Source organism: Pinus tabuliformis, chromosome Q, assembly GCF_031772625.1.
Source record: "Pinus tabuliformis cultivar Carrire ecotype Pingquan chromosome Q, CPIR1, whole genome shotgun sequence".
NCBI classification, from domain to species: Eukaryota; Viridiplantae; Streptophyta; class Pinopsida; order Pinales; family Pinaceae; genus Pinus; species Pinus tabuliformis.
Window position 1 is genome coordinate 515,516,344 of NC_142296.1, and position 17,727 is coordinate 515,534,070.

At 36.4% G+C, this 17,727-nt stretch overlaps 1 protein-coding gene across 1 annotated transcript; it reads right to left on the reverse strand.

Moving 5' to 3' along the window:
• Positions 1-756: 756 nt before the first annotated feature.
• Positions 757-17,518, reverse strand: LOC149220425 (uncharacterized). Its single transcript, XM_089387094.1, has 8 exons — positions 17,363-17,518; positions 3,187-3,306; positions 2,994-3,085; positions 2,797-2,863; positions 2,591-2,672; positions 2,290-2,381; positions 1,771-1,914; positions 757-1,049 (listed from the first exon to the last, which is right to left on the reverse strand). Exons 1-8 carry the CDS (start codon positions 17,516-17,518, stop codon positions 903-905), a joined length of 900 nt encoding a protein of 299 aa, XP_089243220.1. The 3' UTR covers positions 757-902.
• Positions 17,519-17,727: the final 209 nt, after the last annotated feature.

Below are 17,727 nucleotides of genomic sequence, written 5' to 3' on the forward strand. Positions count from 1 at the left end.
ACATAATGAAATTACAAATTTTATGAATTAAAAAATAAGAATTTATTATTTATTAACCTTTAAATGTTTAGAAAATTATAAAATTACATAAATTAATTACAAATATAATATTTTTAAATAATTCATTATATTTCAAATATAATATTTGTAAATAACTCATTATATTTTAAATATATAATTTATATGTTATAAATATTATATTTAAAAAATATATTATTTTCCATATATATTTTTAAATAATTCATTATATTTTAAATATATAACTTATGTGTTATAAATATTATATTTAAAAATATATATATTATTTTCTATATAAATTTATAATTAATTATATTTTGAATATAGTTTGTATTGTTTTTTATTTTGAAGTTGATTTAATATATTAAATATATATGAGGTTGTTTAATTTTAGTTAAACTATTAAAATAAAAGGAAAATATTATTTTATAAAATAAATATTATTAAAAAGAAACTGTGAAGGGCTAAAAAAAAATAAATAGAAAAATAAGAACCATGAAGAGTGAACTAAATTTTGAAAACCAAAAGTATTTTTGTTTTGAGTAGTGTAAATAAAAATAAACATTATTAAAATAAAAACAAATTTAATGAGCTCTATAATGAAAAAGGCATTGATTAATTCCAAAAAAGTCATGAGATGAAAGAGTTTGTCATCTTCATGGTACTAAGAGAATTCAAAATAAAAACATTTCCTGGAATTATCCAATTTATACTCAAATTTAGTTAAATTTCAAAATATTTATCAACAACCAAAATATTTACTTTCTAATAATATTCTCAACTTTAATACATATATTGTTTGAAAAATAAAATACATTATTTACAATAGATTATCAATCTCTAATTGAAAATATCTTGCCATTTTACAAATGCAAAATAAATATTTACAACTTCCAATATATACCAAGTTTATGACAAATCCCTGCTACAATACCCCAAAATAGAATCTCTCCAAATAAGACATAGAGCAGCAAGCCAACTTTTCTAGAGTGCCACACTTTAATAAATATGTGCTTTTGAATCCAATGTACCTAGCAAAACCATTAACAATTTATCATTTTTAAGTAAAGGATATATTATCTAACAAATTATAAATTTGTCCATATTAATCACTAATCCATTTTTTTAAAACATCATTTTCTTGAATATCACACTTCAATAAATATGTGCTTTTGAATCCAATGTACCGAGCAACGACATTAACAATCTATCATTTCTAAGTAAAGAATATATTACCTAACAAATTAAAAATTTGTCCATATTAATCACTAATCCATTTTTTTAAAACATCATTTTTTTATATGTATATTTGAATCCAATGTACCTATCAACAATATTAATAATTTATCATTTTTAAATAAAAAATATTTTCATATTAATTACTAACCCATTTTTTAAAATATATATTAATTACTAACCCAATTTTTTAAATAAAATAGTAATATTTATATTTTAAGTAATGAACCATTAAATTCAAATATAATTCAATTTCACCAAATTAACATAAATATATATACACTATCAGATCTATTCACCAAATTAACATAGATAAATATACACTATCAGATATTAGTAATATTTATTGCAATATCTTTTTTACTAATATTGATTTCAATATATTTATATAAATAAAAATTTTGTGAATATATATATATATATATATATATATATATATATTTGTCAATCTATATATTGGGAAAGAAATCACGTGTGTGAGTTTGAGAGTGTGACAATGACGAGAGAGATACATACCAAGGTATTGTTCGGCGTTTCGTAATACCATCCATTAACAAATGCTGGGAATATAGCCTGGGCTGCCATGACAAAAATAAGCATGGCGTTCATTCCCATCCATTCAAGGAGCAAAAATGGTCTCCTTAAACCCCAAATATCAATCTGAAAAATCAACAAACACCATAAGGGAGAAATGCAGTGTCATTGCAAAATTTATCAATGGATTTGCAAAAAAATTGGATATTCATTTCAACAGATTTATTTTGGAATGGGGATTCATCTACACTTTTGGTTTGTCAAATGGGACTTATACATCTACTATTAAAAATATACCTGGCCTATTAGTTATCCAACCTGACAGTCATATGAAGTTATTTAGAAGAATCCTAGAACACATCCATCTTAAAATTGAAATTGTTGCATCAAGGAATTTGATACCGTTAGCCACATCATTGATCATGGATTAATATGGATTTGAGTAATTATTGACTGCTAGATGCATGCCATCTTAGGATTGCCTTAGGTGCTGAGAAATACCAGAAGATAAAAGGCCGAGAAAACAAGCCCTGCTGCTCCTGCTGTGAGGCAAACATAACTGAAGCTGTACAGTTGTTTGTTCAGTGGAATTGCTGCAAGAAAGATGATAGAAACAGTCATGAGCGTATCGTCTTTACAGTTACTAGCTATAAAATCCAAGATCATTGATTTCTGTTGGATACAAAAATTGCAAGTGCATCATCTTTACAGTTACTTCTGTCCAATAAACTAGGGGACATGGTGTGCATTCACTGGTAAATGACAAGGCTGTGTAAGAATCAGGTAGTTTTAATTCACTTGCCATCCGTGTAATGTAAAATAATTCCAAGGATGAGGAATCCAAAAGCCATGGTCACCCAATGCTTCAGCCTCTGAGCATGGTCCTGTCAGTAATGGGCAATTCTTATCTCAGAACTAGGTACAGATTCCTAATACAAACATTATCAGCTATAGACTACCTTGCACAGCCAAATTGTAAAATGAAAAAAAGACAAGTTGGTGATAGACCCTGAAATGGATGAGAATGTGCCCATAGTGTACTCCAATAATGGTAGACATGATCGCAGAGATTGAACTGCAAGTGTAGAAAGTAAGCAATCATACATCTTTAAACTTGAGAGAACGTTCAAGCTAATATCATATGGACATCAGTAGTGAGGAATAAAAGATGAAAAATTGAAATAATTTCTTATGTAAAGACAGACCTCAACAAGCCTTCAGGTTCAAATGGTGCTAAGCACCATGCAGGTGAATCCTTGCGTAGTGGCCCTTCTCCGGGAGAGCTCTCTGTACAGTACTGCAATATTGTGAAAATTTTAGGTAGGTATGGTAAAAGAATTGTTCGTAGCCTACTACATTTGAAGTTTGAGGTTTGATCTAATGAATGCAAGCTCTGACCTTTGACCTTGTCCATTCAGGATAGCGGTACAAATGATTTATACCCCACACTTGTCTATCAACATAGCCTACGGCATTGCAAGGAGGCCCTAGGTGACCCCTTACACCACATCTTACCTGTCATCAGCACAAAAGATTGAGCTTAACATTAACTCAAAGAAACTTTCCCTTCAATTTTGTCACACCATTTACACCCAACCTAAGTTTGGAGCTCCTCACTAAAATCAGTTATTTCTCAAGAAGAATTAAACTAGTACAAAAGCAAAATCCTCGCGAATTCTTAAGAATCAGTTATATGAAAATGATCTGAGCTATGGAGTTGGACATGAATCAAGTTTCACTTCAGAACATTCAATCAAATTAAAAGTCATGAACGTATTTTTACATAGTCAGAAATGCTCTCGGACTCCTCACTAAAATCAGTAATTTCTCAAGAGGAATGAAACTAGTACAAAAGCAAAATCCTTACGAATTCTTAGGAATCTGATATATATCTGAGCTATTAAGTCAGGCATGAATCAAGTTTACTTCAAAACATTTATTCAAATTAAAATTCATGAAAGCAAGCATTTTTACATAGTCAGAAATGCTGTATGTATTTGTTGAAGAAATTATAATGAATTTTAAAAGGCTACATTAACCGTTGAGTAACTTCCTGAGTTTTTAACCAAATAAAAACATCAAAATCAATCAATAGAATCTCATCTCTTTCTCAGAAAAGGTCGCATATGTTCTTTATAATAATATGAAACAGTTTCACCCCAAAAATGAGAAAGGGCAGAACCAATTTATTTCAGTTATTAATTATTCCATCCAAATGAATCAATGAATACTTCACCCCAAAAAATGAGAGAGTGAACCGATTTATTTCAGTTAGAACTTCCTATTAATTATTCCCTTGAATAGGAGACATGTCTTCTTGCAACTTAATGTAAAGTTTAACCAAACCACCTTCCAGAACTGGGTCTTTCAACATCATCTCTGTTAAAATAATTCCATCTTTGTCAAACTAGTATCTTTGATGGTGCAAATGGCCATTTACCTTCTTTAATATATCATTGAAGTAATCAGTGAGCTCTTTTATCTTCAGGAGATCATGTTTTGTGACAGATTCAAGTTGCAACTACCCCATGGATCTTAGCTCTGCAATACATGCTCGGGATTCGCTGGGCATGTTCGGGCCTCCGGAACACACTTGAAGACGTCCGGAGGGCATCTTCATTAAAGAAAGAATATCTTATCTGTATACCCCGTAGTGTTACTAGTAATGCTGATGTGCATGCTATGACACCTGCATATAAGTTTTCTAATGAACCTAAACTAGTGAATATACTCAGTAAAAACGATGCAAAGATATACAAATGCAAGAAACAAAATCAAGGAGAAAGTATGCAATTAACAAACGGGATTGTTGCAATGTACATATCTACGTTATATTGGTACAAAATTGGTGGAAAGTAATGATTTTTGACCAAGCTTCTTTAATATTACATTTATATATATGAGTGATAAAGTTAGATCAAGTTGCCTATAAACAATGAGATAGAGAAAATAGAAAAATTACACTGTGAAAGTGAAATACGTCATTAAAGTAAGTCTCATCAATTTCTCCACGAAGTAGTCTTAAGATTTTTATTAAAGATATGAAAAATGTCTTCTCAAATGTGGTTAGGGCAGTGGCCATTAAACTTTACATATTCATGTAGAAATTCTGGAAAATCATATTTAATGTAATTTTATAAATTTCACCTCAACTTTGAGGTTTGACAATTTCCAACATATAAGATATATGAAAATAATTTAGAAACAATGGACTGTTACAGCCACAAATCTAACCTCTCAGCCTCTATTTAGTTGTCAAATCACTCAACGAAATCTGCTCACTGTTGTATTAAATCAATATAATAACCAATGATACAAACTACTGAATCAACATGAGAAAATATGTTGAAAGTCAGATTTACAAGTAGACAAAGTTTGGTAGCAAAGCACACTTCAGATATACACAAGAATGAAACTACAAGTACATATCAACAGCCTATATCAAGATGATATTAAACATTCTCTCAACCTTATCGCAAGTTAGGACTTTCTAATTATTCCGAACACTAGCGAGGGCATCCACTATCAATAGTAAATCCTAACCAACAATCACATTATAGCAAGACATCACACTAAGATACTCCTAGCCAGCCCAAAGGTTCAATAAGAAGCTATTGTCAACATCAAGAAGTCCACCTTGATCTTTCTCCAAGCTCACCTCACATAAGCCCTCTAAACAAAGTGCTCCAAGTCTCCTTTAGGGTTTCTTTGCCACGTATATTAGATCCTTCTCACACAAGAATTTCAACCCTTGCTCTTCAAGTCCACTCTAGATTTTACCTCACACAAACCCTAGTTCCTTTGTCCCTTTGCACAAAGACAGGTTCATCTTCAAGATACAATGATCTAATGAACTCTCTCTCTTATGCTTACCACAATTAAAGCCTCACTCCTCCATTTATATAGAATAGGTGAGGGAAGCCAACAACAATAAAGTGGACTAAGTCCATAGGCAACCTAATCTAATCATGAAGCTAAAGTTTCCAAGTGAAGTGCTCTCTTTCCAAGGTTTACACATGTCAAAAGAAGACTCCTCAAGTGTTATGCTCTCCAAGCATGAACTCCAAGTGTTAAGCAATCATCAAAAGGCTCCTTACTCACCAAGACAAGCAACCAATGCTCCAATGCTTCTCCTCAACATATATGTCCTTGGTCCACAAACAACCCACAGAAATGTGCCCTCAACCCAAGCATCTTGAAGCCAGGTGGTCCAAACACTCCTAGGTATAAGTACCCTACCTCCTAGTGCCCAACACTCATCCTCAAAGGTAGATCCAACACCATGCAAGATATTATCATCCTCAATAGATGCACCATGTGAAAGAAGTTGTTGCCACATAGGATAATGACATCATCAAGGACTATGCCACATCTAACACTAAGTCCAAGGTCAAGCAACAATTTATAGAAATCTCTCTCACACAAAAACTTCAACCCTACCACTTCAAGTCTACTCTAGGTTTTACCTCACACAAACCCTAGTTCCTTCATCCCTTTGCACAAAGGCAAGTTCATATTCAAGATACAATGATCTAATTAACTCTCTCTCATATGCTTAGCACAATTAAAGCCTCACTCCTCCATTTATATAGAATATGTGAGGGAAGCCAACAATAATAAAGTGGACTAAGTCCATAGGCAACCTGATCTAATCCTGAAGCTAAAGTTTCCAAGTGAAGTGCTCTCTTTCCAAGGTTAACACATGTAAAAAGAAGACCCCTCAAGTGGTCTTCTCTCGAAGCATCAGCTCCAAGTGTTAAGCACTCATCAAAAGGCTCCTTACTCACCAAGACAAGCAACCAATCCTCCAATGCTCCTCCTCAACATATATATCCTTGGTCCACAAACAACTCACAAAAATGTGCCCTCAACCCAAGCATCTTGAAGTCAAGTGCTCATCTTGCTAGGCATGCCAAATGGTCCAAACACTCCTAGGGATAAGTGCCTGACACTCATCCTCAAATGTAGATCCAACACCATGCAAGATATTATCATCCTCAATAGATGCACCATGTGAAAGAAGTTGATGCCACATAGGATAATGATCTCATCAAGGACTATGCCACATCTAACACTAAGTCCAAAGTCAAACAACCATTTATAGAAATCTATCCCAATGTCATCAAACAAAAGGTCTAAGATACAATTAATAGATTAGGGTTTCACTTTCACCATGTACACTACGTCACATAAAGACACCCCTAGTATGGTATAAACACTTTTTAGTCACTCAAAAGCTAACAATTCAATAAAGAGAGACCAAAAAAATACATAAAATAAATATTTCTTTGATAAGTTCATTTGATACCATAGAAGTGCTTCCCTTTATGCCATGCATTAGGTTGTTGACGCACATGAACTAACTAGCCCACATTATTGGCACCTAATTAATTTTTATTAACTTACACCCAACATAATGATTCTTTATTAAAGTCTCTTACAAAGTGACTTTATTACATTGTGATTGCACTTTCTATAGGAGCATTAATACTCCAACAACTAAGGAAGTGGCAACGTGACTTTACTAAGTAGATAGATTCGAACATCAAGATGTGTGGTTGTAGTCAAAAGAGGATGAAAATAAGGAGTGTTGCCTCTAAAAATGTGACTAAACCAATAACTCCAAGTGAAGTGGCTCAAACTGCAGGATCAAACCAATTGGAAGAATGGATGGAGGAGGAGCGTTGGTAGAGACACCTTCCAGTTAAAGTCCAACAGTTGTGGTGAAGGTTGTGGTAGGTTGAGAAAGATGATAACCAAAGACAAACAAAGAGTTCTAAATTTGTGGAGATCAGCTTTCTTAACAGTCTAGCGTCCAAACCAAAGGGAAAGAGAATGTGAGTTGGTAGCTTTTACCATCCTTGGGAAGCATATAGGTGTTGTAATGCACATCATATTATGCCTTCTTCTCACACTTGTAGGGATTCTAAAGAAGCATGTTAAAATAATTCAAAGATGTAACATCATAGTATGTGGTATTAATGAGTAATCATATGCAAAAATTGCACATGTAATATCTACGAGTTAATGTTGTGGATGAACCTGCTTCCTTGACTCATAAGATGATATGGTTGTGGATGTGGTGTGGTAGATGGAGTGAATCAACCAGCTGCTAAGAAAAAAGGTTTTTTGGCTACCATTGTCTATGATGCACTTTTTGTGTTTTTTCTCATTATGAACGATGAGTGAAGAGAGCTTCCCACCTAAGATTAGTGAAAATCTTAACAATGAGAACTGACGAAGGATTGGAGGAGCAAAGAATGTGGAATTTCGGTTTTTATTGCTCCTCAAATTAAAATTGTTCTATTACGAGTTGGAATTAACCAAAGAGAACCTTCATATATTTAGTCTGTGTTTTCGCTCATTATGAAAGGTGAGTGAAAAGAGCTTCCACCTAAGATTAGTGAAAATCTTAACCATGAGAGTCAACCAGGGATTGGAGGAGAAAAGATTGTGGAGTTTCAGTTTTTATTGTTCGTTAAGTTAAAATTGTTCTGTTACCAACTAGAATTCAGCAAGGAGAGCCTTCACCTTTTTGGCCTACAAAGCACAACACTGAGCATTGGTGTGATCAAATGTTAATTATAGTAGCTACTAGCAATATATATTCTTCCCTTAGCCAAATGGGTTAGTTGTTCTTAACGGAGAACTAATCATGGTTGAGAGAGAAGGGGAAGAAGACCATTTTGTTCGAGGAAGATAAAAGGATTTTCTAGACTCTAGAGAGTTGATTAGCCTTAGTCAACTTAACTTAGATCTTGTGAGTTAGTTGAAGAGCATGATCCAATGAAGATAATCGGAAGAGTTATAATTCTAGTCTAAATGAGGAAGCAAGATTAGGAATGAATTTAGTGTGAAGAATATCTTTAAGATTTTTTACTTCAGTCTTGAAATATAGTCCTTTAGGATCATTAAAAAATATCTTTAAATTTAAACACAATTTGTTTTCTTTTAATTTAAAAAAAACAAAATTTATGTTGATGCACTATTAGATAGTCTTTCCAAGGATATGTCGAAGTCCAATCCACTTTGGTAGCAACACATCACTGATTCACTATACCCTAAGGAGGAAGCACTTGCAGATATTAGCTTGGAATTCATTCCAAGCATTGATTAAAGGTTAGTTGGACATTAAAAGATTATGGCTTTGGGTCCACAACCATACAAGAGCCTAGTATTCTCTGTAAACTTCAACAATTTTAATCTTATTAGCCTCTTTCAAATTAATCTAGGATTTAAAGTATGCTGCTAGGTTATAATTCCATGAGTCAAGTTTGTTTCCATTTAGGGTACATCAAAATTAAGGATGGAGAGCTTTGTATCCACGTAAAGGACCATTGGATAATAGGGATGCCATGGGGCACATGGGTTGTGGTTGTGGTTAGTTGTTCATGGTTTATTGTAGATATTGTTGTTGTGTGGTGATGAGTTGCTAGAACACATTCATTACATCTTCTATCATTTTGGCTTTAATCTCTTGTTGCCATTGTAATTGGAGTGTATACGTCTTTCAAATCTATCCTTGATCCACAGTGTTATGTCAAAAGGTGCTTAACTTTTTTTGACAATTAATTTTTGGTCAAATTTGGAAAATTGAGAGAATTTATATATCTAGGAGACATAACTTTCAATATATGGGGAATTTTGTTGAGATTTGGGTCTCGTTGCAAAATCGAGCCCTATTTTATTTTACTATTTGGGAATTCCACCAAAATTTTGAAATCACATTGGTTCACCATTGAATTTTTTATGATTTATAGAGGAAAGTTTAAAGAGTTATATCTTTCTTTTATTTTTTAGAAACATGTTTTGCAAAATCTAGTCGGCTAAGTTGTTTCACTATGAGGGGTATATCTATGCCATCAAAGTCACCTGGGACTTGCATCTAGCCTCATCTGCACCCACTTGAAGGGTTCTTACAATGTCTAAATTTGTATTATAACTGCTCATTCTCAAAGTTTTAAGGTATTTCGAACAAAATGATTATGTCATCTTTGCATGTGCATTCACTCTCATTATTTTTTAGCAACTTATTCATTTCAAGGAAATGAATAGAACTCTCATTATTTTGTTGTGAGTCTAAAGTTATGCCCAACTCCCAAGTGACGGACTAGAGATGTTGAGATTCTATATCAAGTTCAAATTAAGTTGATTTATGTGATACCATGATAGCGGCGTGTCAATAAAGTTTTTCTATCTACTATAATAGATGTCTATTGGACATTGCATGCACTCCAACAAGATATATTCTTTAGAAGGTAATATAAGTTTTCACAAGTTGTTGAAGAAGATATGAATAATAACATATTTTTGTAGGTAAAGAAAGAAGAATTTACATAATGAACAGAAAAAGTATAAGAAGATGCAAACAAGAAAGAATACAAACTCATGTTGAGATAAAGCAAAAGAATGAATATTATTGTACATCAAAAGCAAGGAGAGATCACAAGGAGCATAGGAAGATTGAATTGGTCATGATCATATGTTGTATTATGAGCCATTAAGACCATTGCTAGCCAATTTGTAAGTTGTGTGTTTAGTGTTTCATCTTCATAGCTTTGATTGCATGAGGAAGTGAAATGATGATGTAAAATTGGTCACATGGTAGTAAGACCTATTAAAGGCATGTGTAACACATTTGATCAAGTTAAATATTGTTCACCTAAAGAAAGGCATGATGTAAACCTATGTTTTGGAGTAAGCCCTGTGATGAACCATTTCAAGGCATGTATAATCCTTGGCATCTCCTCACTATGATGAATATAGGTGTTATTTAAGAGAGGATTTGTCATCAAAATTTTGAAATAATTTGGGCTGACTAGGCATGCCCATATTCTAACTTGATTTTTTTCAAAGACCATGAACAAATCATTGATTAAAAGGGGAAATTGATTTTGAGGAAAATTAATCTCAGATGTCGAGATGACAATGATTTGGACTAGGCTAATGATGAAAGGAAGAAAGAGTCGTGTATAAACTTTTGTGGGTATAAGAAGATGAAGATTGGTGAAAGATCAAGAAGCTAAAAACAAAGGCAACAATGCATCAACAACAACGTAATATTTTCATTAATATCAATCAACAAGCATTGATTTTGAAGTGAGAAGTAGACGATTGGTAATAGGGATGGTTTTCCTAAAATATTCGTTTAAAATCCTTTAAGGTTGATTTCTCTAAGAACAATTTTGAATAATAATAGACATCATGTTTGGAATGTTTCATCATCACTTGTGGATACCAAGTTGAAGAAGAGTGCAACATTTTGACCACATACAAATGGATAGGATGAGGTTGTGAATTGAACAATGGTGTATCTAATAAGAATATATAGCCATCAAACATGTGATAAGGTGGGATGAATAGGATGAGGTTGTGAATTGGACAATGGTGTATCTAATAAGAATGTATAGCCATCAACAAGTGATGAGGTGATGGGAACAGCCCTTTATATCTGCGAGTTAATATTTTACTGTTGATTGAATGATGTTAATGATGTGGTTGGTTGACCTTTATGGTATTCTACTGCAGTTTAATTGTGACGAGGACATGTGTCCTGGCCTTGGGCCTCGTTCCTTCCCTCTCTTGCTATCCTCCGAAACCCTAAACTGTTCATTCCATTGTTTTTTCTCTATGCTGCTTGCGAGGTCTTCTATTTCACGAAATGAGGGTCTGCTCTGTTAGTTTGACGGTGGTTTGTTTCACTGTGCCTGGGCATGTAACTCTGCGAGGGTTTCCACCTGCGTATGCTCTCAATTCTTCTGGTTTCGTGCTTGGTTTTGAGGCTTTGGGTCTGGAACCCTTGGTCTCGGTCTCTGTTATCAGTTTCGCTCAGTTCTGGTTATGTTTCCAGTTGCAGGCTTTGGTTGTATACGATTGTCTTCAATGCACTTGCTTCACAGTCTGATTGTTTTCTTGGTTTTTTGACACAAGTTGCAGTTGTGGAGTGGCTCGGCTTTCGGCTCTCACTTGGCGGTCATCCAAAAGGTGAGTTCTCTCTCCATGCTGGTCTTTCCTGCTTTGTTTTCCTCCGTCGCTGACAGTCTTGGCTCCTTGTGGCAGCGAGCACCTCTACGACTATAACCTTAATTCCGTGGCTTCTCCTCTGGTTTGCACGGGCTTAACTCTCCCTCGGTGAGTTTCTTAATAACCCTTTCCTCTGCTTTTTGTTTTGTTTTTGTAACTGTGGTTTCGTTCTTCGGTTCTAATGGCCTACTTGTTGACCAGTGCAGGTGAGTGACGAGCTTCATTCATCATCCTCACGCCTTGTCTCCTACGCCTAAACCTGGTAGGGTCGCTCCTCGATGTTTTTCCTGTTTGACTATTTGAGGGTTTTGCTGTTCATAGGGTTTTATGGGTCGTTAGTTGAGTTTTGGCTTTGGCCTTGCTGTACCCTGGCCTCTCTATGCCTGTAGCTTTACTATATATTTTTATGGCTCTGCTATTGTAACCATGGTTATATTGATATGGTCCTATGATGGCCTCGCTGTGGTTTATAGTTTTGTCAAATCTGTTTTATTTGCTGGTCTCTGAACAGTGAACTGTGGAGGCTTGACTTTGACAAATATATATATATATATACAATAGTTTCAATTGTTAAAAATTTCCAAGGAAAATGGTTATGTGTTCATTTCTGTGTATGTAGCTTGTTTTCTTGGTGTTTCTCCTCTGCTGCTGACTTGTTTGGGTACTCTCCTCGCTTCGGTGCTTACTGTTCACTGTCTGTCATCATTGTGCTTATAGAAAAGAAAATGAATTTAATTGTATTTCGAAGAAAAGATGTTAAAGTTGTAATATGAATGGATTCAGATGTGTTTGTTCTTCAGAATGCTTCTGTGCATTTTCTTCATTTAATTCTATGATGGTCAAAAAGATTTACAATAGTCATTTCCTTTTTCGTTTTGTAGAGAACACTAGACAGTTAGCAAACTGCCAATAGTTACATTAAGTGGTTTCTGAATAACTGTCTTTTCTTGTTTTGTAAACTAAAAGCAAATTTTAAATAAAACTAAAAAGTAAAAAGAACACGTAAGCAAAAACACTAACAGTGGCTGAGACAACCATTCCTAGAAATGTAAATGAAAATGAAAACTAACGAAACTCAAACTGTTAGAAGAGACAAACTCCCAGCCATGACCTCCCGAGCTGGATGCTCCTGCATCAGGCTCCCGGGGTAGGTGAAAATTCATGGCTCCGGTCCATGAGCTCCTCGATAGAATACCCTGCACGTTGTATCTGTCCTGCATCAAGCCACGAACTGTCCTCAATAGGGTGGTTCTTCCACTTGATGAGGTACTATAGGTACTCCTTTCTCCGAGTCCGCCTAGCCACCTGTGTATCGAGGATTCCTTCAATTTCAAGTGGCTGAGCTGAAGGCATTTGTCTCATCCACGAACTACTCTCTCCCTGGGTATCCCGCTTTGGTTGTGCCGAACTGTCCTCTTCCGGATTGGCAGTGTATGGGAATAAATCTGCCACATTAAAGATGGGCGATATTCCTATACCTGGAGGCAATTGTAGCTCATAGGCATTTGCAGAAAATTTACGCAGAATTTTACAAGGTCCATTTTTTTGAATTTCAGCTTATTGTATTCGCCCTTAGGAAATCTTTCTCTGCGCAAATGCGCTAGAACCTGATCCCCTACATTAAATTGTATCTCCCATTGTTTCAGATCTGCTTTTTGTTCGTACCTTTCACTGTTGTCTTGTAATTTCGTCTTCACCTACTCATGTAGGTCGTTAATTGCTCTTGCAAAGTCTTCCCCGTCAGCACTTCTTCTTTCTAACTGTCCCAAATCCCGTAGTTCATGCACTCCTCGGGGATGCATTCCATACAAAATCTAAAAAGGACTATTTCCTGTGCTTCAATTCGGTGAATCGTTGTAAGCAAATTCCGCTTGAGCAAGTACACGATCCCACATTCGTGAATTTTCTCCAACTAGACTCCACAGCAGGTTTCCTAAGCTTCTGTTCACTACCTCCGTCTGCCCATCAGTCTGTGGGTGATAAGCGGAGTTGAAATTTAACTTTGTGTCCAGCTTTTTCCACAAGGAGTGCCAGAAATTCCCTGTGAATTTCACATCCCTGTCAGAAATAATGGACTTGGGTAAGCCGTGCAGTCTGACAACTTCAGTGAAAAACAAGTGTGCTACATGGGTAGCATCACTGGTTTTCCTACAAGGGATAAAGTGTGCCATCTTTGAAAATCGTTCCACCACCACCATGATGGAATCAAAACCCGCTGTGTTTTGGGCAGACCTAGGACAAAGTCCAGACTGACTAAATCCCACAGTCTATTTGGAATAGGCAAGGGTGTATACAACCCCGTGTTCTGACTGTGCCCTTTCGCTAACTGACATATCTTACACCTGGTCACATACCACTGCACGTCTCTTCGCATCTTCGACTAGTAATAGAAATGACTGAGCTGATCCAAGGTCTTATCAATGCCGAAATGTCCAACTAGACCTCCACTATGTTTTTCCCGGATGATGTTCTCCCTCATCAAACATTCTGGAACACACAGCTGTCCTCCCTTGAATAATAGCTCCTCCTGCAAGTTATAGTCTAGCCATGGACTATTGTTCCTCAACAAAGGATTCTGGCAGGCTTCATAAGCCTCCTTGAAATCTGCATCTGTTTGATACAAGTCCTTCAGGTGTTCAAATCCCAACACTTGTATTGTGCTCTCCTGCAAGAGTAGAACTCTTCTGCTTAGTGCATTTGCTACCTTGTTCGCTTGACCACTGATATGCTTCAATACGAATGTAAAACTCTGCAAGTACTCCACCCATTTTGCATGTTTGTGATTCAACTTATGTTGCTGCATAACATACTGTAATGCAGAATTATCAGAAAACAAGACAAACTCATTACCCAACAGATAATGTCTCCAATGCTTCAAAGCTTGGACGACGGCATAAAACTCCTTGTCATAAGACGTATACTTTTGCCTGCTTTCATTTAATTTTTCGCTGAAATAGGCTACTGGTTTGTCTTCCTAGCTAAGTATGGCTCCAATGGCTGTACCACTGGCATCACAACGAACTTGAAAAAGTTTGTTGAAATTAGGCAACCTCAAAATTGGCCTCTCAGTGATCTTCTTCTTCAATATCTAGAAGCTCTTCTCTGCAGCTTCAGTCCACTGAAAAGGTTGACTTGCCTTTTTTATTGTATCCAACATAGGTGCGCAGATTCCACTAAAATTCTTTATAAACTTGCGATAGAAACTTGCCAACCCATGAAAACTTCGAACTTCGAACAGACTCTTAGGGGATGGCCAGCTAAGTATAGCTGCAACTTTTTCTGGGTCCATCTTCAGCTCATTTTCTGCAATCACAAAACCCAAATAGACTAACTCCTTCTGAAAGAAAGTACATTTTTTCAAATTTATCAGCAACTTGTTTTGCTGCAACTTCTCTAGAACATATCGAACATGTCGAAAATGTTCTTCCTTGGTCTTGCTGAAAATCAGTATATCATCAAGATACACAATCACAAATTTCCCAATGAACTCCTTCAACATCTCGTTCATCAAGCGCATGAAAGTACTAGGGGCGTTACTCAACCCAAATGGCATCACCAGCCATTCATACAGCCCTTCATTAGTTTTGAAAGTTGTTTTCCATTCGTCCCCTTCTCTAATTCTAATCTGGTGGTATCTGCTCTTTAGATCTATCTTCGAAAAATATGCTGCCCCACTCAAGCAGTCCATCATGTCATCCATTCGTGGCAATGGAAACCTGTATCTGATCGTAATTTTGTTTATTGCTCGTGAATCTGTACACATCCGCCACTCACCTCCTTTCTTGGGAGCTAAAACTGTTGGAACTGCACAGGGACTTAAACTTTCCTGTATCAAGCCTTTGTCCAACAATTCCTATACCTACTTCCTGATCTCTTCGTTGTCCTTGGGACTCATTCGGTAAGCAGCTTTATTCGGTAAACTAGCTCCAGGGATGAAATCTATGTGATGATTGATACTCTGCTTTGGTGGTAATTTATCCGGTAAATCATCCACCACAATGTCACTGAATTCCTGCAACATTTCCTGGATTTCTTCAGGTAAGTCAGAAATTTCAGTGTGCAACAACACTGCTCTCAGTCTCCTTACAACAACATACTTTACCTCGTCATCTTCAATCTGTTTTAGAAATTCTTTTCCACCCACCAATAGTACTTTTGTCCCACTAGTCTCTGTTGTTTCTTCTTCCTTGATGGGTACTAGCGTATGCTTAATCCCATCCTTGACAAACTTGTAACAGTTTGTTTTCCCATCATGAACAACTTTTCGATCATACTACCATGGTCTACCTAGCAGAATATGACACACGTCCATGGGCATGACATCACAAATCACTTTGTCCCTATACTTGCCAATATGGAACTCCACCTCACACTGCTCATCAACTAGCAGTTGGTGACCCTTCTGTAACCACGACACCTTATAGGGAGTTGGGTGCTTCAATCTTTTTAAACCCAATTTCTCCACCATCTCTGTTGCAACCAGATTATCAGTGCTTCCACTATCTATAATCAGTTTGCAGCATTTTCCATGTGACTTGCACACAGTTCGGAATAATGCCTTTCTTTGGGTTTGTTCAGCTGTTTCCTTTGCCAGTTTCAGCAGTACCTTGTTCAAGACTAAGGCCTCTCCTGTCTCCGGTACATTCTCTACCTCTTGAGGCGGTGCCTCTGCTTCCTCTGTCTGAGCAACATATGCTCCTCTTTGACCAGCTTGTTCTCCTTCAGGACACTCAAAGGACCTGTGCCCCCACTTGTGGCACTTGTAACACTGGTAGGCAGCTCCTCTGCCCCTGCCATTTCCCCTTCCTCTCTGGTATGGCCTTCCTCCCCTAGTGCTACCTTCTTTTTCTGCTGTCCCTGAGGTCTTTGAACTGTTGCCCTCTTCACTGTTGTTGGCAGTTCTTCCTCTGCCAAAGGATTGTCCTCTCCCTCTGCTAGTTCCTCGTCCTCTCCTGGCACTCTATTTTCTTGCGATCTTTTCTTTTACCTTTAAGGCACTCTCGTATGCTTCCTCTATGGTTTTTGGAGAAAGAATACTTATCTCTTCCATTATCTCCAACGTTAGGCCATTCACAAACCTTGTTGTCTTTTCTGGGGTGTCTTCAGTATAACCAGCTCTCAAATTCACCCGATAGAATTTTTCAATATATTCTTTCACCGTCATTCCCCTTTGCTTCAAATTCTGCACCTGTCGATACAGAGCAATTTGGTAATCTTTGGGCAAAAACTTACCCTTCATCTTGGTGACCATTCTGGTCCACTTTTTAATGGGTAACTTATTCAATCTTCTCCTCTCTGCTTGGACACTGTCCCACCATAAGGCCGCATGTCCTTTCAGCTTGGTGGCAGCGAATTTAACTCTCCTATCTTCGTTAACCTCCTCACATTCAAAATATTTGTCTAACTCACTAATCCAGTCCAACAACACTTCTATGGACAAACTACCATCATAGTTCGGAATTTCAGGCTTTGGCTTACTACTAGCCAACAAAACTGACCTTAAAAATTTGATTTCAAGTCCTTCTTCATCTGATCCATATGTCGTAACTACAGCTTCTTCATCACTGTTGTCCCCTACTTCTGAATCCCTTCTCCTTCCTGCTTCTACTGCTGCTAAACGGGGATTCGGGATCCTAATCTCTTCCCTCAATCCTTCATCTACCACTCTTCGAATAGCTCTGCCACGACCTCTTCTTCCAGCTTCCATTTTATAAAGAAAAACAGTTAACTGAACCTGCTCTGATACCAAAATTGATGGGACCAACCCTTTATATCTGCGGGTTAATATTTAACTATTGATTGAATGATATTAATGATGTGGTTGGTTGACCTTTATGGTATTGTACTACAGTTTAATTGTGACGAGGACATGTGTCCTGGCCTTGGGCCTCGTTCCTTCCCGCTCTTACTATCCTC